The sequence below is a fragment of the Hyla sarda genome, chromosome 1, assembly GCF_029499605.1.
Source record: "Hyla sarda isolate aHylSar1 chromosome 1, aHylSar1.hap1, whole genome shotgun sequence".
Taxonomy (NCBI): domain Eukaryota; kingdom Metazoa; phylum Chordata; class Amphibia; order Anura; family Hylidae; genus Hyla; species Hyla sarda.
Window position 1 is genome coordinate 363,299,716 of NC_079189.1, and position 24,517 is coordinate 363,324,232.

General features: G+C 43.6%; 1 protein-coding gene across 1 annotated transcript in view; it reads left to right on the forward strand.

Moving 5' to 3' along the window:
- The first annotated feature begins 11,426 nt into the window (after positions 1–11,426).
- The window catches only part of PGM5 (phosphoglucomutase 5), a 189,970-nt gene continuing 176,879 nt past the window's right edge, over positions 11,427–24,517 (forward strand). The window contains exon 1 of the mRNA XM_056523045.1: positions 11,427–12,065. Within this exon, the coding sequence (XP_056379020.1) occupies positions 11,808–12,065 (258 nt within the window). The 5' untranslated portion in view covers positions 11,427–11,807. The remainder of the gene's footprint in view (positions 12,066–24,517) is intronic.

Here is a 24,517-nt window from a genome sequence, read left to right on the forward strand (position 1 = left end):
TTGGAAAGCAAATTTTGCTGAAATGGTTTTTGGGGGCATATCGCATTTAGGAAGCCTCTATGGTACCAGAACAGCAAAAAAAAAAAAAAACATATGGCATACTATTTTGGAAACTACACCCCTCAAGGAACGTAACAAGTGGTACAGGGAGCCTTAACACCTTACAGGTGTTTGACGACTTTTTGTTTAAGTTGGATCTGTAAATGAAAAAAACATTTTTTTCACTAAAATGCAGGTTTTTCCCCAAATTTTACAAGGGGTAATAGGAGAAAATTACCCCCAAAATTTGTAACCACATTTCTTCTGAGTATGGAAATACCCCATGTGTGGACGTCAAGTGCTCTGCTGGCGCACTACAATGCTCAGAAGAGGAGGAGCGCCATTGAGCTTTTGGAAAGAGAATTTGTTTGGAATGGAAGTCAGGGGCCATGTGCGTTTACAAAGCCCCCCGTGGTGCCAAAACAGTGGACCCCCCCACATGTGACCCCATTTTGGAAACTACACCCCTCATAGAATTTAATAAGGGGTGCAGTGAGTATTTACACCGCATTGGCGTTTGACAGATCTTTGGAACAGGGACATTTTCATTTAAATGGACCACTGTTCCAAAAATCTGTCAGACACCTGTGGGGCGTAAATGTTCAATTTACCCCTTATTACATTACATTAGGGGTGTAGTTTCCAAAATGGGCTCACATCTGGGGGGGGGGGGTTCCATTGTTCTGGCACCATGGGGGCTTTGTAAACACACAGGGCTTTGTTAACACACGTGGCCTTAAATTCCTGACAAATTTTCTCTCCAAAAGCCCAAAGGTGCTCCTTCGCACTGTAGTGCACCAGCAGAGCACTTTACATCCACGTATGGGGTATTTTCTTACTCAGAAGAAATGGGGTTACAAATTTTGGGTGGCTTTTTTCCTATTTTTCCTTGTGAAAATGAAAGATTTAGGGTAACACCAGCATTTTTGTGAAATTTTTTTTTTCATTTTCCTATCCAACTTTAATGAAAATTCGTCAAACACCTGTGGGGTGTTAAGGCTCACTATACCCCTTGTTACGTTCCGCAAGGGGTGTAGTTTCCAACATGGGGTCACATGTGGGTATTTATTATTTTGCATTTATGTCAGAACCGCTGTAAAATCAGCCTCCCCTGTGCAAATCACCTCTTTAGGCCTCAAATGTACATAGTGCGCTCTCACTCCTGAGCCTTGTTATGCGTCCGCAGAGCATTTTACGCCCCACATATGGGGTATTTCCGTACTCAGGAGAAATTGCGTTACAAATTTTTGGGGTCTTTTTTTCCTTTTACCACTTGTGAAAATAAAAAGTATGGGGCAACACCAGCTTGTTAGTGTAAAATGTTTTGTTTTTTTTTTTTACACTAACAGGCTGGTGTAGACCCCAACTTTTCCTTTTCATAAGGGGTAAAAGGAGGAAAAGCTCCCATAATTTGTAGTGCAATTGCTTAAGAGTACGGAAATACCCCTATGTGGCCCTAAACTGTTTCCTTGAAATACGACAGGGCTCTGAAGTGAGAGAGCGCCATGCGCATTTGAAGACTAAATTAGGGATTGCATAGGGGTGGACATAGGGGTATTCTACACCAGTGATTCCCAAACAGGGTGCCTCCAGCTGTTTCTAAACTCCCAGCATGCCTTGACATGCCTTCCATGTCTGGAAATGCTGGGAGTTGTTGTTTTGCAACAGCTGGAGGCTCCGTTTTGGAAACACTGCCGTACAGTACGTTTTTCATTTTTATTGGGGAGGACAGTGTATATATAGGGGGTGTATATGTAGTGTTTTACCCTTTATTATGTGTTAGTGTAGTGTATTGTTTCTAGAGTACATTCACACAGGCGGAGGTGTACAGTGAGTTTCCCGCTAGGAGTTTGCGCTGTGGCAAAAAATTAGCTGCAGCTCATACTTCAAGCAGGAAACTTACTGTAAACCAGCCCGTGTGAATGTACCCTGTACTACATCTCCCAGCATCCCCTTCGGTGATCAGTACATGCTGGGAGTCGTAGTTTTGCAACAGCTGGAGGCACACTGGTTGGAAAACCTTCAGTTAGGTTCTTTTACCTAACTCAGTATTTTCCAACCAGTGTGCCTCCAGCTGTTGCAAAACTACAACTCCCAGCATGTACTGATCGCCAAAGGGGATGCTGGGAGATGTAGTTATGCAACAGCTGGAGGTACACAACTACAACTCCCAGCATGCCCAGACAGCTGTTTGCTGTGTGGGTATGCTGGGAGTTGTAGTTTTGCAAGCTCTAGAGGGCCACAGTTTAGAGATCACTGCACAGTGATTTCCAAACTGTAGCCCTCGAGCTGTTGCAAAAATACAAATCCCAGCATGCCTAAACAGCAAACAGCTGTCTGGGCATGCTGGGACTGTAGTTTTGCAACATCTGGAGGGCTACAGTTTAGAGACCACTGTATAGTGGTCTCAAACTGTAGCCCTCCAGATGTTGCTAGGCAACTCACCGGCTTCCGTAGGATCCAAGGAGCTGCATCGGCGTCCATCGCCGTAGGACTTCGGCGTCGGTCCTCGTCGGTTTCCCCGTCCTGTTCGGCCTACTGTGGGTGGGCAGAATGGGGAAACCGAAAATTACCCCCCACCCCCTGCCCCCGATCTGCTATTGGTCGTTGCTTCTTGACGACCAATAGCAGGGATAGGAGGGGTGGCACCCCTGCCACCTCACTCCTATCCCTTCAGAGGGATCGTGGGTGTCTTGGACATCCCCGATCCCCTTATTTTCTGGGTCACCAGAGTCCCGCATGACCCGGAATCGCTGAAAATCGCCGGTGTGAATTCACCGGCGATTTGCAGCGATTGCCGACATGGGAGGGTCTGATGACTCCCCCTGGGCATTTGCACAGGGTTCCTGCTGATAGATATCAGCAGTCACCCTGGTCCGGTCCCCGCCCGGCGCGCGGCAGGGACTGAAATTCCCACGGACGTACGCGTACGTCCTTGGTGCTTAACTACCAGGTAGCTAGGACGTATGCATACGTCCTTGGTCCTTAAGGGTTAATAATGCTGTCCACAGCCAATTTGGTAGGCCAAGTCAGGGCTGGTGTAGATTTGCCCCTCAGTTAGCACAGTTGCCCTAAAAGATGCAACAAATTGAAAAGTCGCACATGATAAATTCCTAATCACTGAATGACATCAACCGAAATCGCTAATTGGCATCTTCTTAAGCAAAAGTCACAATGAAAAATCTCTGAACAGCGTCTGAGACAAACTGTGCAATAAATTTACACCACAAAACCAAGGTAAAACCAATGATAACTTCCCCCCATAATGTAATGTACATAAATTGAACAAATTCTATTTAGTACCTCTATTCTTTAGGGGGGGGGGGGGAGGGAATAATTGATGGCTGATCTTCAATCGCTGATTGGTGGAAAGCTAGCTCCTGCACCCGACCTCTGCCTGACGATCAGCTGCTCAGTGGGGCTGCTTGATGGGACCAGAGGCAATTGGCTCCTTTCACTGTGTAGTGGACTGGTGTCAGGATCCGGATGGCTATGCTGTGAGGATACTGGTGGTGGATCCTCTGTGTCAGTGGGGTGATGACGTGGGCCGTACCAGGGGAACGGAGTCTAAGGGGTTACTGGTTTTCACCAGAGCCCGCCGCAAAGGGGGATGGACTTGCAGCGGCAGGTAACCCCCAGGTCGTTCCACCCGATAGAGACTCAACCCCAGCTGACGGCTGAGACAGGTGCGGTACAAGGGATAAGGCAAGAGCAAGGTCGGACATAGCAGAAGGTCGGGGCAGGCAGCAAGGATCGTAGTCAGGGGCAACAGCAGAGGTTCTGGAACACTTGCTTGGAACATACACAAGAACGCTTCCACTGGCACTGAGGCAACAAGATCCGGCGATACCAGGAAGGGGAAGTGGGTTTTTATAGTGAGGACACAGGTGAATGTGCTGATCAGTGGCGCACTGGCCCTTTAGATCGCAGAGAGCCGGCGCGCGCGCGCCCTAGGGAGCGGGGCCGCGCGCGCCGGGACTGAGTCGACGGGCTACGCGGGTTGTATCCCCGCCGGTGACATTAATGCAGCGCTCCCGGTCAGCGGTTCTGACCGCGGCGCTGCATGGAGGTGAACGCCGCGAGCGCTCCGGGGAGGAGCAGGGATCCGGAGCACTCGGCGTGACAACTGGTTACACAATATGAGTTTCTATATCTTTATTGCTATGTCTCTATGGCTCTATTGTTTTGGAGACACTATCAATCTGGCAGTGGCACTATTGTTTTCAGGGACTTTATCTGTAAATAAGAGAGATTAAAGGGGTTGTCCCATAGAATGCATTATTTTTCCCAGGCCTAACAAAATAAATGCTTTAACTCACCTTCCTCTACTCCCTTGTAGCTCCATCTCCTGGAGCTGTAGACATGACATTACAGTGCTGCTCCTCCAATCACTGGCCACAGTGGTGTCCCACCTTGGCCAATGATTGGTGAGCAGCACTGTCAGTTCCTCTGGCTGTAGATGCTATGTTCTGCAGCTTAGGGAAAAGCAGTGTCACTTACTGCGGACAGGGCGCCAGTGCTATGAGGGAGTGGAAGAATGTGAAATAAAGTGTTTATTATTTTATTAGGCAGCCTGGGTCCCCTAGTCTACATCAGTGTCTGACCTCACAGTGTCAGCATGATATAGAGGTGACAGATTCCCTTTAAGCAGACCCTGCATGAACACAGCAAATGTTTTTAGACTATGCTTTTCTGAACTCGGGTTGTCAATTTCATGTAGAGGGGTTGAACTGCATTAAAGGAAAATGGTCACCTGTTCACCCACACTAAACCCAATACACCGGGTTGTAGTGCGGGTGAACAGGAGACCGACAATACAGGGTCTGAATTAAGCCCTGGAGGTGGTCACGTGAGCACTCAGTAGGCACAAGCACTCATGTGACCCGCGTCCATGAATATTCAAATCCAGCCAGCGGGCCTGCTTCAACTGTGCAATTCAGCACAGATAAAAGCCGATCTTCAGAGGGACCAGGCGCCGGACTGCAGGCAGTCTCCAGTTCACCCGCACTTTGACCTGGTGTATTGGGTTTAGTGTGGGTGAATGGGATGACTGTTTTCCTTTAAATATTATTATTTATTATTGTTATTAATAATAATAATAATAATAATAATAATTATTATTATTATTATTACATAGAGTGCCTGTTGTTTAAAGGGGTATTCCAGGTTTTTTCTTTTGACTGTGCTACAGGGGCTGTAAAGTTTGTGTAGTTCATAATATAGTGTCTGTACCTGTGTGTGATGGTGGTCTTGCAATTCTTCTGTGATTTTTGAGGCGACCGCTATGTGGGAGAAAGATCATTTTGCAACAGCTGGAGGCACCCTGATTAGAAAGCACTGGTCTTCTTAATAGAATGCTGCTCATTTTTGTTGCAATGGGTGGGGTGGCTGATGTGTGGGAGGAAGGAAAGGGACCTCACACTTTCAAACAAAGAACTATGGAATATCTAGTTGTTATTTATTTTCTCATTTTCCCTATTATTGTGAAAATGTGAATGTTATTCTATTTTTTGAAAAAGAAATAAACATATATATATATATATATATATATATATATATATATATATACAGTACAGATCAAAAGTTTGGACACACCTTCTCATTCAAAGAGTTTTCTTCATTTTCATGACTATGAAAATTGTAGATTCACACTGAAGGCATCAAAACTATGAATCAACACATGTGGAATTATATACATAACAAAAAAAGTGTGAAACAACTGAAAATATGTCATATTCTAGGTTCTTCAAAGTAGCCGCCTTTTGCTTTGATTACTGCTTTGCACACTCTTGGCATTCTCTTGAAGGAGTTCCCAGAGATGCTTAGCACTTGTTGGCCCTTTTGCCTTCATTGGGTTCAGATCTGCTGACCGTGGAGGCCAGGTCATCTGGTGCAGCACCCCATCACTCTCCTTCTTGGTCAAATAGCCCTTACACAGCCTGGAGGTGTGTTTGGGGTCATTGTCCTGTTGAAAAATAAAATGATCATCCAACTAAATGCAAACCGGATGGAATAGCATGCCGCTGCAAGATGCTGTGGTAGCCATGCTGGTTCAGTATGCCTTCAATTTTGAATAAATCCCCAACAGTGTCACCAGCAAAGCACCCCCACACCATCACACCTCCTTCTCCATGCTTCACGGTGGGAATCAGGCATGTAGAGTCCATCTGTTCACCTTTTCTGCGTCGCGCAAAGACACGGTGGTTGGAACCAAAGATCTCAAATTTGGACTCATCAGACCAAAGCACAGATTTCCACTGGTGTAATGTGCATTCCTTGTGTTCTTTAGCCAAAACAAGTCTCTTCTGCTTTTTGCCTGTCCTTAGCAGTGGTTTCCTAGCAGATATTCTACCATGAAGGCCTGATTCACACAGTCTCCTCTTAACAGTTGTTCTAGAGATGTGTCTGCTGCTAGAACTCTGTGTGGCATTGACCTGGTCTCTAATCTGAGCTGCTGTTAACTAGTGTTCGGCGCGACTATCCGCATTTAGAATTTTTATCGCGAATATTGCAAATTCGTGAATATTGCGAATATATTCGCTATATATTTGAAATTGCGAATATTCGCTTTTTTCGCATATGTGAATATTCGCATGTGCGCATATTCGCATATGTGGATATGTGAAGATAATTTCATCTGTCTTATACTCAGTAAAGCCTCCTTTTGGCCATAACTGGTTGTGAACTCTCATTTCACTACTAGCAACTGGGATAGCGGAGAAACCGGGCGTGTGGTGTTCCGGAACAATAAAACCACACTGGCGTCACGAACACACGAGGTTAACAACATCTTGCCCCCCGAGGTTAATACCATCTGATCCCACCACTTACACCCGTGGTCCCACCATACACCCGTGGGTCATTACACCCAGTCCACAAAAAGATAGCCACAGCATTATGGTAATTTCACAATGTAGCCATTTAGCCCCAAGACAAGCACAGATCCTTCCTAAGCATGTCCTTTACTGTCTGACAGGTACGTACTAAATTCACCTTATGGTGGATAGCCCCTTTAACTCCTTAAGGACACATGATGTACTGGAACGTCATGTGTCCGCTTCCGATCTATAACGCGGGGCCACGGCTGAACGCCGCGTCTAAAGTGAAAGTGAAACCATGCTGGTTAGCTCAGGGAGCTGTTCGGGATAGCCGCGGCATCCCGAACAGCTTACAGGACAGCTGGAGGGTCCCTACCTGCCTCCTCGCTGTCCGATCGCCGAATGACTGCTCAGTGCCTGAGATCCAGGCATGAGCAGTCAAGCGGCAGAATCATCGATCACTGGTTTTTTAGGAGAAACCACTGATCAATGTAAAAGATCAGTGTGTGCAGTGTTATAGGTCCCTATGGGAGCTATAACACTGCAAAAAAAAAAAGTGAAAAAAGAAAAATGAATAAAGATCATTTAACCCCTTCCCTATTAAAAGTTTTGAATCACCCCCCTTTTCCCATAAAAAAAAACAGTGTAAATAAAAATAAAAAAAAACATATATTGTATCGCTGCGTGCGGAAAGTCCGAATTATGCGTACGTGCAAAAAAAATTCCAAAGTCCAAAATAGTGCATTTTTGGTCACTTTTTATATAATGAAAAAATGAATAATTTTATCATTAATAAGTCCTATCAATGCAAAAATGGTATCGTTAAAAACTTCAGATCACGGCGCAAAAAATTAGCCCCCATACGCGAATTTTTTTTTTTCCAGAAGTACGACAAAATCAAACCTATATAAGTAGGGTATCATTTTAATCGTATGAACCTACAGAATAAAGATAAGGTGTCATTTTTACCGAAAAGGAAGCCCCCAAAAATTACAAAACAGCGGTTTTTCTTTCAATTTTGTCTCACAATGATTTTTTTTCCCGTTTCACCATAGATTTTTGGGCAAAATGACTGACGTCATTACAAAGTAGAATTGGTGGCGCAAAAAATAAGCCATCATATGGATTTTTAGGTGCAAAATTGAAAGAGTTATGATTTTTAAAGGCAAGGAGCAAAAAACGAAAAGGCAAAAACGGAAAAACCCCTGGTCCTTAAGGGGTTAATATATTTGCAATAATAATATTTACATAGTGCAGCTTTGAAATAGTATTGACTTTCATTTTACTTTTTTTTCCCCTACACTTAATCATTGACTATAACTTTACCTATACGGCTTAAAGTGTCTCTGTCATTTCAAAAAACCTTTGATATTTCAAGTGGATATCTCAAAAGTTTTGATAGGTCGGGATCTCAGTGCTGAGACACCCAATGATCAGGTGAACAAACAGGGAGAGCCACGCTGCCATGCACTTCACTCCCCGGCTTATGGTGATCGATGTTAGCCAGGGAGTGAAGGGCGCTCCTTTTTTTTTAATGACAGGGACACTATAAGGAAACAATGCAGGCAATACTGTTACACTGTGTTCTGCTAAGTTTGAACTAAGGGGAAAGGTTGATTTTACTGAATCTCACTTTATTGTTGTTTGAATCCATCTCTCCTCAGCCCCTGATCCAGATGTAAGACAACATATTTGTTTTATCGGAAGACTTCCTTTGATTGAGTCACAGAGATGTATCTCATTGCTGATAATATGAGACTCATACAAAAAATGGGACACATAAACAGAGATGAATATGTGATTTCCCAGTACAGGACATGGTCCTGTCCTACCTTTAGGCCCTGTCAGATTGAGACCCTCACTGACCTCCTCTGCAAGTTATCCCCTGTTGTTCCATAATGTTATGTATATCACTTTAATGCCTAGACAGTATCCTTATGTATAGGTAGTACTGTAACGGTCCGGACAGGTGACTGGAGGTGGATCCACTGGACCAGAGGGGTGATGGCGTGGGGCGTATCCAGGGAATGGAATCTAAGGGGCTACTGGTCTTCACCAGGGCCCGCCGCAAGGCAGGATGGTCTTGCTGTGGCAGGTAGCCCCCAGGTCGTTCCACCAGATAGCGACTCAACCCCTCAGGTTGCTGAGATAGGTGCGGTACAGGAGGAACAGGCAGAAGCGTAGTCAGACGTAGCAAAGGTCAGGGCAGGCGGCACAGGATCAGAAATCAGAAGCGGTAGTCACTAGCAACAGGTCTAGGCAGGCAGCACAGGTTCAGAGGCGGTTGTCACGGGCAAGGGTCGGCAACAGGTAGGGAACGCTTTAATAATAGGAACGCTTTCTCTTGGGACGAGGCACAAAGATCCGGCGAGGGCAGGAAGGGGCTGGAGACCTTTATTAAGACAGTTAGGGCCAGGCACTAATCAATGGTGCGCTGGCCCTTTAAACTTCATGAAGCCGGCGCGCGAGCACCCTAAGGAGCGCCGGGGGCAGAGGCAGCGCAAGAGGATGGGGCCGCGGGTAAGTGGACACGGGATGCGGCGTGTGTGCGGGGACCGGCCGCCATACTAACCGCATTCCCGACGAAAAAGACCCTGCGCTCCCGGTCAGCGTGTCTGACCGGGACGCGCAGGGACACCGCAGACTGGGGCAGAGACGGGGACCGGAGCGCTCACTGTTACAAGTACAAAGGACCTGTGGGAGGTCTCAAGGACCTGTGTAAGTCTGTTACGCTGTGGACACGCTGGAATTTTCATGCTAGATGATTCTGCCAGGGAAATTCAGATTAACGTGTCTGCAAAAAGAATTAACTTGTCCATTGTTTCTTTGGAATCGGCACAGAATGCATTGCCGTCCATGAAACGGTGCATTCCCGTGCAGTCCTGCACATTGCGGAGGTGTGAATATAGCCTTAAAGCCTGGTTCTAGTAATCATCAAATCTTTTGTCCACTGAAAGAGGAGCTGCATGGCCGCAGATTCACCTCTGATGATGAAGTAAAGGAAGCCATGCTCACTTGGCTTCAGATACAGATGAAAAGTGTCTTCTCTGCAGGAATGCATAATCTAGTCGAGCAAGACAGCAAATTCATCATCTTGCATCTGGGCTATATAAATTGATAAATTCAATTATCCACAATTATGCCCCCCCCCCCCCCCCAAAACTATGCTTCTGAAGTTTGGCAGTAAAGGAGTACTTTGGGTTATGGAAATTAATCGTCTATCCTAAGCATACAGCAGCTGTTGAGTACTGGAAGGATTAAGATTTTTGAATAGAAGTAATTTACAAATCTGTTTAACTTTCTGGCTAGAGTTGATTTAAAATAAATAGTTTTCCGGTACCCCTTTAACCTCTATTCTTAAGACAGGGGGTACATTTCTCTAACCTGGAGTACTCCTTTAAAACTAACTTTTACTTTACTTTATTTATTTTAACAAGCTTAAATAAAAAAGCTAATCCCGGCCACAACCTGCGTATCCTGTAATGATAATTGATAATTGATGCAGTCCTTTAGAACCCCTTTATTTCCCTTTCTGTCTTTGCACTTGTTTGGTGGCCCAGTATGAGTGGTGTTACCCCGTACCCTTGCTGTCCTCTCAGGCAGCCTCCAGCAGTGTCCCCTGGGCCACCCTTGCACTTGTTCCCCCATGTACATACGTTTCACCAATTGTTGTATTATAACATGTGCAAAGAGGTGTTATAACTTTAAAAAGGTTGTCCTGTGATTATTAGCCAGGAGGTATCAGTGACCAGATAACTCAAGGGTGACTAATGGGACCCCTGCTAGTCTCCCCCATATAAGCCCTGGGAGGAGCTAGCTCAGTCTCTCTTTAGCTCTTTTGCTTCCCGCTGAGGTCCAGTGCAGTCTAGTCTAGGTGTGTCCAGAGTCATAGGAGGCCTCAAGTCCAGTCTGCAGCCACAAGCAGCTACAAGTAATCCACAGTCTCAGTATTGTCAGTCATCAGTCAAGTCAGTCACAGTCATCATTTGTCAAGTCAGCGTGGCCTGCATTAAATTGACCCCATCTACTACAAGTCCCAGCAAGCCCTTAAGGTCTCTGAGTCACTGGTCACCTCCGTGGGCCCTGGCTGAACTGTATAGACTTTACCATCTGTCTACCCTCAGTAAAGCTACCGTTATCCGTAACTTGGCGTCTGAGTCATTATTGCCCCCATGCCAAGCCTGGGATCGATTGGTATACCTTCGGATGGTATTGATGATAAACCACTGGCGTCAGGGATACAAGGGGTTAATTCCATCTGCCCCTAGGGTAATTCAATCTGCCCTTTGCATCACACCCTATTCACACTTGTATCAGCCATCCACAGCCTCCACTGTGTGTTATATGACAGGACTTGATCTCCTTGAACAAATGTTAGAACACACAAAACAGCCTCCAGTTACACAGCCAATGGACAACAATTCTTGGCTTGTTTTTTTCACTGGGCTATTTTTGGCGGAGGCTTCTGTTGATTGCAAAGGTTTAGCCCTGCCAGTTTTTTTGGCAACCCCCGTCCTTGTTCAAAGACTTGCATTTGTTATGCATTGTACTGTACAGGCACATGAGTCAGGAGAGGGAGGGAGAATGACCTGTGGGATAAGGCAGTAACTCTAGTGGGGCTGCTGGATGCACATCTCGTATAGTCACTCTCTTCATAGGAATAACACTGTGTAACTCGGGGAGAGAGTGGATACACTACTACCTCCTCTTCCACAATTTCCATGCATGAACAGACATTGACAGGAGGAAACACTTGACAGCCTTGAAGACTGAGATTTCCAGGACTATCAGGAGTTCAGAGGAAATAAATTACTGCAGTGGAATCTCAGCCAGGGAGGAGCTCATCGCCCCCCCCTTCTCTTGGGATCCCCCTTTTATCCTGACATTCAGCTTGTTTTCCTCTATTAAAGTGAAAGGAAGAATTCAGGGAACATTGGAAGGGAGAAGAGCATGGAGTTGAACCCCATCCCTGTTGTCACAGTGCAGACTGTCCCCTATGATGATCAGAAACCTGGGAGCAATGGATTTAGGAAGCCGACAGCTGTGTTTGAAAGCAGGAAGAACTATCTGCAGAACTTTATCCAGAGTGTTCTGTCTTCCATAGATCTGCGGGACCGCCAGGGATGTACTATGGTGGTGGGCAGTGATGGCAGGTACTTCGGCAAGACAGCCACTGAGGTCATTGTACAGATGGCAGCTGCCAATGGGGTAAGGCTAGCTCTGCAAGGATTACTTATTGTAATTGATTTAAAGCACTTCTACCTGAATAAAAAGTCATTCTATGTATAACCGGTTTTCAGAGAAGTTACAAGTTTGTATATTTATTCTTTTACGTGAGTTCACTTGTGTGTTAGGGAATCACATAGAGCGCAATTCCGTTATATATTTTCTTACTTTAATCAAGGGCTGACATACCATATATGTTATCTGTGCAGTTGCTCAAGGGCTCAGTAGAATGGGGGGGGGGGGCACTGTTACCTTAAAAGCAGCTTCATGTAAGGCACAGAACTTATGGCAATGATTCACAAATGTCACAAATAGAATGTTGTAGGTTTATGTTCTATGTTGCCCTCAGCATGAAGGGCCCCTGTAAAGAGCACCTGAGAATCAAAACCTGTGCAGAGGAAGAGTGGTGCAGTTGCCCATAGCAACCAATCAGATTGCTCCTTTCATTTTCCACAGGCCTCTAAAGAGGCCTGTGGAAAATGAAAGAAGCAATCTGATTGGTTGCTATGGGCAACTGCACCACTCTTCCTCTGCACAGGTTTTGATAAATCTCCCCAATGGAGAGTGACTTTGGCAAAAAGAGTTTAGTAGGTAATTGTATATGGAATTGTCTAAGGTTGAGAGTAATTAAAAGGGTATTCCAGTATAAAAAAGTTATATGTTGGAAGTCGATCACAGCTCCTGTTGCTGCTCTTTCCAGTCACCCATTTCCTGCAGCTTCTCCCAGCTACCAAGATGAGACCTCAAAGCAAGACATGCCCCTCACCCAATCACTGACTGCAGTGGGATCTCATTCCTGCCAGTGATTGGCAGAGCGGGAAAGTCCTACACCAACATCTCATCTTTGAGCTGCAACAGGACAGGAGTTGTGGAGAATCAGGTTGGTAAATTTAACATTGGGTGATAGTCTCAGGCTAGGTTTCCACTTGATTTTTTCCTGGCGTTTTTTTTTTTTTTTTTTGGGGGGGGGGGGGGGGGGGAACCCCATAAAAACTGCCAGTGAATTTCCTCGTGTTTTGGCGTTTTTTCTGGCGTTTTTGCCTTTATGCGGAAATTGCCTTTTTTTGCTCCTTTGGCAGCTTTCCACAAAGGCGGCCTTTTTGAATTTAATTGGATACCACAAAAGAAAGATGCAGAAAAGGACTAAATTGGGATTGGTGCTTCTTTATAGGGCGGCTCACACAGTCCAATAGGGCCCTTAAGAGGGTAATCCCTTTATATAAAAAATGATTTATATGTTGCTGGGACTGGGGTAAAAATGAAAAGTAATCCTTACCAACATATTTTATTTCACACACACTTGCTGCTGCGTTTTTGCTGATTACGGACATAATGCGGCCACATTCTACACTGTGTGAGTATAGCCCAAGAAACTAAACTCTGTAGATAAAAAGAATTATCCTGCTCACATAGACATTTTTATACTTTTTGACATTGTCAGCAGAATAGAGGCATGAAGCTAGAAGTTATGTCTTTAGCTCTAGATAAATATGGGAATCATATGATGCTAAGTGCAGGATGCTTTCCCAGATCCAACTTCCCTAGGGATGCATAAGGTCACAACCAGGGAATTGTCATTACTGAATTTTAGGCATAATTTCCACATAACAGTATGCTGTTGTGAGAACCAACCATGAGCAGCAATAAGACATACTCTTTATTAAAGGGGTTTAGTAACAAAGGTATTTCCAGCTTAAGAGTCTATTTACATGTACAGTATCTTGCACATATTTCATATGCAGGATTTGAAGCTACAGATTTAAAACTGTTCAGTTGACACTGAACTCTGCAGCATAAAATCTGCAGCCTCTAATTCTGTGCATCTAATATGTGATGGATTCTGTACGTGAGAATACACCCTAAGGGTATGGTCAAACGTATCGCTTACGGGGCATATTTCCAATTGCGCAAAATCTGCTGCGCAGCGGGAAATATGCTGCGTATTATCCAATTGGCAGTATTCCCAGTGGCAGCCCTGTGTGTTCAGTGTGTTTTGGAGGCAGGGCCATATTACAGATGCAAAAATGTGACTACATTAAGTTTGTGTGAATCAGAACTAAAGGTGTCAATAGCTTTTTATATGGGTTGTAAAATATAAAATAATAATAATAATAATATTTTCTTCAAAAAGACAGTGTAACACTCATCCTCAGGTTGTGTGTTGTATTATATAGGTCAGCCTCATTTACTCCCCTGATAAACATCTTTTTTTATTTTTTATTCAACTGGTGCCAGAAAGTTAAACAAATTTGTAAATTACTTTTATTAAAACATTTTTATCCTTCCAGTACTTATCAGCTTCTATATGCTCCATAGGAAGTTCTTTTCTTTTTGAATTTCCTTTCTGTCTGACCACAGTGCTCTCTGCTGACACCTCTGTCCATTTTAGGAACTGTCTGGAGCAGGATAGGTTTGCTATGGGGATTCACTTCTACTTTGGACAGTTTCTAAAATGGATAGAGGTGTCAGCAGAGAGCACTGTGGTCAGACAGAAAATTCAAAAAGAAAATAACTTCCTATGGAGCATACAGAAACTGATAAGTACTGGAAGGATTAAGATTTTTTAATAGAAGTACTTTACAAATCTGTGGTGTCAGCGGGGTGCAATGCAAGGTAGATATTATAACCCAAGGGGCAGATGTTATTAACCCATTCTTTTCGTGATGCCAGGGTGTGGTTTAGCCTTAACCACCCGAAGGTAATTGGTCCTGGACTAGGCACGGGGGCAATGAAGACATCGACGCCAAGTTACGAACAAACGGTAGCTTTACTGAGGTTAGACAGATGACACAATCTATGCAGTACAGCCAGAATCCAAAGGAGGTGACCAGTGACAGAGGGGGGCCTCGCAGGCTTGCTGGGACTTGCAGTAGGTAGAGACACTTTAGTGCAGGCCACTGTGACTAAACAGTAGACTTGACTGACTTTGTGACTTACAAGATGATGACTTTTAGCTTACTTGAGCTGACTTGTGGCTGCAGACTTTAGGCTTGAGGCCTCCAATGCTCTGGACACACTCAAAAAAAGAAGATTGCAGCAGCACACTTGGTCAAAAAATGGAGGCTCTTAGCGCACTTTTTGATCAAAACGTGTCCCCCCCATCCACCACGCGGAGGTGGCCTCATTTAGGATGGGACCCTAACACACATTCTGAGCCTAACACTCCTAACACTCACCTCTGTTGGGCATATAGCCTCTGACTGGGTGACATGCTGGATCCAGTATCAATTTAAAAACACCTCCTGTTAAAAAGGGGGAGGGGTGCACAACTAAAGAGGGTGCCATTCCCCCTGAGTTGTACAAACAAGCAAAAAGACAAATAGCCAGCACAACTACCTAATACACGGGTGCACGCTGCTGTGGCAGATACAGAGTATACAAAAAAAGAAGATTGCAGCAGAACACTTGGTCAAAAAATGGAGGTTCTTAGTGCACTTTTTGATCAAAACGTGTCCCCCCCCCCATCCACCACGCGGAGGTGGCCTTATTTTGGATGGGACCCTAACACAAATTCTGAGCCTAACGCTCCTAACACCTCTGTTGGGCATGTAGCCTCTGAGTGGGTGACATGCTGGATCCATTATGAATTTAAAACCCCAATATTTACAATGGGGGAAACACTGCAGGGGGCACTGAGGACATAAAGGGACTCTGCCTGACAGGGCAGGAGAAGAGTATGGGGAAACACCATCCCGTACTGGGCCACCCCAAATCTATTTAACTTTCTGGCACCAGTTGATTTAAAAAAAAAATGTTTTCCAGTGGAGTACCCCTTTAATAGTAATGCAATTTGAGACACTAAACTTGGACAGATGCAGTGATTCAGCAAAAAGCAATCACAGTTTTCTACTCTTGTACAACCCCTTTGAAAGAGTTAAAAAAAAGTTTCAAATTAATTTGTTAAACAGATTTGTAAAATATTTCTATTTAAAAATCTTAATCCTTCCAGTACTTATCAGCTGCTGTATAATACAAAGTTGTGTAGTTCTTTCCAATCTGACCACAGTGCTCTCTGCTGTCCCCTCTGTCAGTGTCCTGGAACTCTAGGGCACAAGCAAATCCCCATAGCAAACCTCTCCTGCTCTGTACAGTTCCTTACACAGACAGGGCTGTCAGCAGAGAGCACTGCAGTCTGATGGCAAAAAACAACACAACTTCCTCTTAAGACTACAGCAGCTGATAAGTACTGGAAGTTATATTGTGTCTGTTTTCTAATCCAGATGAACAGTCGGAGAGGCTGATCAAGTTGCTGCAACACACCTCTTCCCCCCGAGGTGGTGTGCCACTGCGACTCGGACAGCCTCTTTGACTGTTCGCCTGGATTAGGAAACAGACGAGGTATAACCTTACAAACTGTGGCTGTGCATCTCCTAATGCCCAAACTGCTGATGTCTGCACCTTTGTACCTTGTACAGAGATGAAAGTTGCACTTTAAAGATTGCACATGATCAGAGAAGATCTCCATTCTGCAGTGATGCTATTTTGGCAGGTGTGATAAGTGGGCTAGATGTAAGGTATGCTGGTACTTATGGTTCTCTTCTAGCCACTAGAGAGGGCTTGATTATGTGAGTGATTAAGGTGTTATATGGACCCAGATGTTCTGTAAATGCTCAGCCATTCTTACACTGAAGGGCCTGCACCTTATGGTAGTGCAGAGAATGTCCCCTGGGGCACACCCCGATACTGTGGCTGGAGAAGCTATGATGGTTCTTTACTTGGGAGACTTGCGTGAACTCCCAATACTGGGGGCTGTGAAAAAATGACCTGTGTTTAGGAAGAGTGGCCACTTGTCCTTAAATACAGTGTTATTGGATGTGGCATCCCTAAGTTACCATGTAAATGTTCCTGGTTGGCTCAAAGGGGTTATACCCCAATAAATATATAAAGAAAAGTCCTTATTCACTTAATGTGGTCTACAATGAGGATTAAGAGGTGTAGTTTGGCAGGTCCCTAAGCCTGGGCTAGAAGCCTCCAAAAAGGTCATAGGATATTGGCTAGGAAGCCCTTGATGAAGTTGATGGCTTTTCCTTGGGTACTAGACTAGGGTGTAAGCATGGTTTAAGATGTGTTACTCTTATGCAAAAGCCTTAGGCCTCAAGCGGTCCTGGGGTTACAGTGGGCTGACCAGGCCTGATCCCCTGAGGAGAGAGCAGCTAGTGCATCATCTCTCTGGCTCTACTCTACTCTTTCTCAATTAACCTCTAGTTGCACTAGATACATAGGGACAAAATTAACATATAGATATAGCTGCTGACATAACTATTGGCTAAACATTAGTTCTGAACATCCATCCCTGATCCTCTCAAACACATATACACTTAGCTCAGTTAAGTATGTATTAGTATTATTATTTTTTTATGGAGAAAAGTGGGTTCTCTCTGTCTGAGAATAAAATAAGTGATTGCTGAACAAATTGGTGGCCTCCCAACTGTCCTCAATACCTGATGCTGGAATTCAACTGCCTGACCCTTGTCTTTCTCAACATTTGTCATTAGGGACACCTAAGAAACCACTATACACATTAGAAGGTTGGCTAAAACAATTGCGTTCAGTCATCACTTATCTAATGGGTATGACTAACTTTATAGCAGCTTTCTGACTATCCTTGTGATTGGAGGAACATCTGATCCTGGCTGCTTACCCTACTGTCCACAGCATGATCAAAGGGGACTCCCAGCTTTGATTGGGTCAACAGCCTTTCCAGTGTGGGGAAATCAAACTTGGGAAACACAGACCAAGGCATAAAAAGGGGACCCCAAGCTTTGATCATAGGGTTTCCTGATCAGAGACCATAGAAGCCCTCTGCAGTTAACCCTAGAATGGACACCAAGGCTGTTCAGCAAGCCTGGCACCAGCCTATGTTATAGTGACACAGAGGATACTATATTAACGATTATTTAGAGCAAAAAAACATTTTAGTATACATACATAACTTTAAGCATTTTTTTTTTTAAAAGCATTGCATATTAGGTCTCCACATGACTTAAATTATTGATTTATCAGGTTACTTAAGAATATAAAATTATATTGGTCAGAATTTCCTATCAGTCTATATGATTTGCTACTTGAAAGGTACTAACAACAAGGAAATCTCAAATGTAACTCTTAGTAAAGTATCTTTAAATATGGCTTCTCTTGTGCTACGTGAATACTGTTTGTCAAACTAGAATTTTTTTTTACCTCTGTTGAGGAAATGGGGTGTATAAATGTATTGAATGTATGTGTTGAGATAACACATCACCCACACCTACCTCCTTTACTTCAACCACAAATGGCTTGAACTGGTCAGGCTGAGTCAACACAGGTGTTTCACTGAAACAACTTTTAAGGGTTTTGAAGGCTGAGATAGCCTCAGGTTACCAATGGAGTAGGTCTGTCCCCTTCCTTGTCACATCTGTGAGTGGTTTGGCAAAGATAAAAAAAAGTTCTTGTTGAATTTTTAATAGTAATTTGCTTTGGACAAGAAAGCGCTGCAGTGCTTTAAAAGGAACCTGTCATTAGATTCTACCGTATATAATTCATGGAAACTCGTTATATATGCTAAAATATTCTTCCTCACCATCCCAGAGGGACATTCCCACCAGCAGGGATGGTAAGGATATGAAGTTAGAAAGTCTCCCCCACTGGCCCTGTAAGTAGTCGCCTGGGTGGGGAGCTATACTCACCTAGTCACACTGCTCCAGCTGTTATCACGCCCCCTCGCAGCTAGTCACTGCTCTGCCCCATAAGCAGATAAAGCAGAGCAATGATGTGGTCCGTGCCTGGGCAGCCAATCACGGTTAGGTGGCATGACTACAGTGTAGCAGACAGGACTAGGTGAGTATAGCTCATTGGGGAACAATTTTAAACTATATATCCTTACCATCTCTGCAGGCAGGAACATCTTCTGGGGATTGTAAAGAACAACATTTCACCATATATAACGCGTAGCCACGCATTATAGATGCTAAAAGAGAGTAAGTACGGACGCAATCCACAGCCGCTTAGAACTTAGCAGTATCCATGCAAAAGGCATGAGGGGTAAGGTTGTAAACTAAAAAGGGAACCTACTGTACCCCAAAGACACATTCCTCCAGTTACAGTGTGACACACATATGAATCATTATCACAAGATGAATCATAGGGAGAAAAAAATACTGTTAACCAGGTTTTGAAATACTGCTAGTGCATTACTAGGCACAAAGGCCATTCCCAGGTACTCAAAATGCCCTTCTGGGTTATTGAAAGCGGTCTTCTTATTGATCACCTTTTTTAATATTGCAGACCACCCTTTCCCCTTCCTTCAAGGGGGTATTCCAAGAATTTGACTGTGCTACAGGGGTTGTAAAGTTAGTGTAGTTTATAAAATAGTGTCTGCATCTGTATTTGATGGATGGTCTTGCATGGTGTCGTCTCAGGTTTTTGTAGGTAGCAGTGTGGCCCATGACATTACATCACTAGTCAGGTGTTGAAAGGGAACATGTCTGTGCTTCAATGGGCTGATCGACCAATGGGTGGGTGGGAGATAATTCTACACAGGGCTGCAGGGAATTGTAATTTCAAGAACAGCATATATAGCTCAGGTGTGCTACAAAGGGTGGGTTAACTGATGTGTAAGAAGAAGAAAAGTGAACTCACACTTACAAACAAGGGATCCTGGGTCTTGTAGTTGGAGGGAGGGAAAGGAAAAAAACATTTCACAAAAAAAAAAAGGAGCAATGTTATGATGGACTCACAACACAGCCATTTAGCCCCAAGACAAGCAAATATCCTTCCTAATCATGTCCATTACTGTCTGGCAGGTAAGTACTTAAGTCACCTTATGTTGGATAACCCCTTTAAATAAAAATCTCACTCACCTTCCCTCCACTCCAGAACACTCCTGAGCAATTTTTGTAGTGTGGCATGGCACATTATCTTGTTGAAATATTCCAATTTATTTTCTTTATTGCTTCCTATTTTCAAGATTTCTGATTGAAGTTTCGAAAAAGAATCAAGATGTTTTACTTAGACACAACTCTGATAACTGAGCCAGACACCTGTATGTCCATCTCATGGCCAGGACTTTTTCATCTAGTTGATGTAAGCATTTTAGCAGGCCATACATATTTGATCAAAATTAACAAACACTGCCAATTTCATAAAGAGTAGAAAGCCACTTATAATGGGGCCTCCTGTTTCTCCCCTGACATCTGCTGAGAGAATAATGGGGCAGTTGGATGTCAACATGTCCCATCCTTTTGTTCTGCAAAGTGATAAATCAGCTTTAGTGTCTCCATTCAATGACCGCTATCAGAGATCATGAAAAACATGATGAAAGGATACACAAAGCATATGGGAAACTTCAGGGATCAAATCCTGGGAGAAAAGTGTGGGAACTCACCCAAGATTTCCACTCAAGGGCTAGTCCTGCAGGACTGCGAATGGGAACAGTGTTCCTGCTGGGAAAAAAAGGGCGGGAACCCCGTTCACATGCATTCCTGCAGACTTGAGCCCTGGGAAACTTGCAAAAGTTTTGATTATAAAATGAAACTTTTACAAACTTTTGATTAGGAACTTTCCAAAAACATTTCAGCTTAGGTCTATAAAATATGAAACAATGTAGTAGGACTGTTCTTCAATATAGTGAGCTATCCGTGAGTCCCTCAACATATCTTTTCCTCTGCAAAGTTCCACTAGAGATACATTGTCACTACCTCATTCTGCAGTGAGCTATTGGCAAGGAAAATCTGGTTATGCAGTAAACGGCCCCTAGAAACTATCGTGGGTCCTTCAGGTGCTGACACACAGAAGACAGGTACAGTCTTGAATATGAAAATACATAAAGAATGCGGAGCACTCACCCAGAATTGCTTGTGGTAGCTTCTTTATTGTTCACTTGGACATGCAGGGTACAGCGTGCAGGAGAGCAGATGGGATGGAGGCGGGGGTAAGGTGTTGGCGACGGGCCATTTTCACTCCGAGGCGCTTCGTCAGGCCAGGTATGGTGACGAGCAGGAAAAGGGGTGTTTTTAACATAGATAGGTTACTATGGTTACACAAGTAAACAAAAAACAGGTAAAGGATTATTCTAGTTACATTGCTGTTAAAAACAAACTCTTCAGTGAAGTTGCTACAGAAAAGGCTGGAGGTCATAATAGGAGGGCCCCCAGTTCGTTCTTATCGTTCAGGCCTGTGGCCTGTAGCATTTGTGCGGGTTATCCATCTGTCTTCAATTATTAAGTCATTGTTGGTGTTTGTTCAGACCTCATTCGGCGTATTCAATTCTTTCTATAACTGCAAATGTGAATGCATTAGGATCACTATTATGGGTATTTTGTATATGGGAAATAAAACGGCTAGCTCCTATACCTGTTCTGAGAGATCGTATGTGTTCTCTGATCCTATGGAACAGGGGTTCAATTGTTTTCCCTATGTAAAATCTACCACATTGACAAACAAGACAGTAGACTACAAGTGGAGTGCGACAGGTGGCAAAGTGTTTAATATTAATGTGATGACCTCCTAAATTGAGGGAACTTAACTTGCTTTTGTATTTACAAAAATTACATGAATTGCAACAAAAATTGCCCTTTGGGCGGCTGTCATTTAACCAGTTGTTCTTGGGGATAGCTTTACTTTCTGTTTATTTATGTAATTTTGTATGGTGGCATTTTTTCGGTAAGTGATGATTGGATTCTGTTCTGTTGCTGTTTCTTGGTCTATGTCTTGTTGTAATATGTACCAATTATTGTGAACTGCTTGTTTTGTGATATTGTTTATCGGGTTGTTTTGAAATGTAAACATGAATCTACTTAATTTTTTGGAGTGTTTATGTTTCTTTTTCAATAATTGGGCTCTAGGAATGGATTCAACTTTTTCTCCTGCTGATTTTAGAATCTTACCTCCAGTTCTGAGGCTTGTATTGTATACATTTCTTGGTTATTGTTAATTCTTTTTAGACAGATTAATTGACTGGTTGGGATTCTATTCTTTGTGTGAGTGGGGTGGGACGAAGCGTAATGTAGTATGGAGTTCCTGAATGTGGGCTTTCTAAAGCCAGATGTGACAATGTTATTATTCACAATTTCTATCTTGACATCCAGGAACTCCAGACTCTGATTACCAAAAACTTAGGTGAATGTCATGTTCATTGTGTTTATATCATTGAGTTAACTGACAAAAGCTGCAAATTGATCCTCTGTCCCATCCCACACCACAAAGATGTCGTCCACAAATCACAGGAAGATTTTTATATGCGTACATATGGGTTGGCTGTTGTGAAAACATAATTTCGCTCAAAAAAAGCTAAAAAAATATTTGCGAATGCACATGAAATGGGCGTACCCATTGCTGTGCCAAGGCGTTGTCTGAACCATTGGTTATTATATTGAAAGCAGTTATCCTGTCTTCTGCATGTCAGCACCTGAAGGACCCATGATAGCTTTTAGGGGCCATTTACTGCATAACCAGATTTTCCTCGCCTAGAGCCTACTACAGAATCAGGTAGTGCTGAGTCAGGTAGTGCCGAGTGTATCCCTATTGGAACTTTGCATATACTCTATTGCCTTCGCACTCTGTACACACCTCTGTCTTGACACTAGAGGAAATCGTATCCATCTACTGCATAATGGATTTACCTTCTACAGAGAGCAGTACAGTAGCAGCAGGAAGAGCTGATGCAGGGATATTTTTCACGTCTTGTGAGTTGCAAGATGAAGCTCGAGTCACAAGCACTAAGACTCTCGAGTATAAGATCAAGTCTCTAGCAGAGCGAGAAATCTGAAGCTTCTGAACAATCAATTCGCTGCAAGCGTATGCAGATAATAATCGGACACCCGAGGTTTAAGGGTGTATAAATCACCATCGCAGTTCTTACAAGACCCCTCTTTCGTCAAATCATGGAATGAACAACACCTTCAACATTCACTTAATCTGCAACAAGTAGTATTAGCAAAGAACAGGAGTGAATATGAACAGTTACTACTGAACTGTGCAAATTAAAATGTGAATTCAGAACTAGAATATCAGAAACCGCATATAAAGTGTTCATGACATCTTTGGACAAAAAACTCTCAGACATACAAAGTACCATCAAAGATGTGAAACATGACAAGTTTCTTAGAGATAAGAATGATTTTGAACAACATCAAGAGTTCACCTGGCATAAGAATTGTCCACCCAAGAATCCATACAGAAATAAACCAATTAATAAAAGGAATAAACAGAACCAGAGAAAGAAAGTACCCCAAAAATCGGACTACTTAACCACAGAGTCGGAGTCCAGCCTCTCCAATGAGGCACCAGGATCAGAACCCCCATTCAGAGCAGCTAACCCGATGGAGATCCCTTTAGGTGGATATCATGCCGTGGTGGGAGGCGAAGGAGGAGAAAGCAGTCAATGACCAGCTACATGGAGACAGTGAACACATCCAACATAATAGTGAATCTCACGGACATCACCCTTAGTAACAAATGTCTTAAAGTTTTGAATAAGGGACTGAACTTCGGTTTATGTGAACCCTTCGATTATTGTACATTTGAGGAAGATATGCCTAAAGCAGTCCGCAAGCTATCAGTCAAAAAATATTTTGCCACATTCAAAACCAATAAAGATTACATATTGCAGCAGTTAAAAGAGGGAGAAACCCGGTGTAAAATTGGTCCGTTAGGGTTTAAAGTAGTGGCAGATTTTGATGAGTAGGAGGAAGAAAATATTAGAGTGTTGTCCAAATTAGCAATGAGCGACCCAGATGTGGAGCCACTGGATGAAACTGATGACCTTCTCTTCTATGGTGGTAATCCTTCCCACTTTAACCCCCCTCCCCCCCCAGGTAGCCCCATTGACCTGTTCAGCAAGGCCTTGATATATCCCCATCCAGATTGGAACATTTCATCCCAAGAGAAAGAAGCCCTTAACTGGCTTGCTGAGAGGGAAGATATAGTAGAATCAAAGGCTGATAAAGGAAGTTCTATAGTGGTATGGCACAAAGTAGATTACGAAAATGAAGCCATTAACCAATTAGGGAATGTCATCATATATGAAAAATTAAATCAGGACCCGACAAGTAAAATCATTGCTAATCTGAGGTCATTGCTACGCAAACAGACAGAGTGAAAAATCATAATTGAAAAAACAGCAGAGCGACTGCTCCCTTAATCCCCACCTAAGCCCAAATGATACTTAGTACCTAAAATCCATATCCATAACCAGTTAGTCCACCACCCAGCCGCCCTATAGTGGTGGGTATAGGTTCACCAACCAATTTTATTTCTAGCTATGTGGACTGGCTGGTTTATCCACTACTACCCTACATCCCCTCATACGTACGAGATACAGGAGACCTCATTGCATCTCTCACTGATTTTGAATGGCAGCATGGCTATACATTAGCATCCATTGATGTGGAGAGCTTGTACACCTGCATCCCCCACGATGCAGGTGTACAGGCTCTCCAAGAATTTTTGATAAGCTC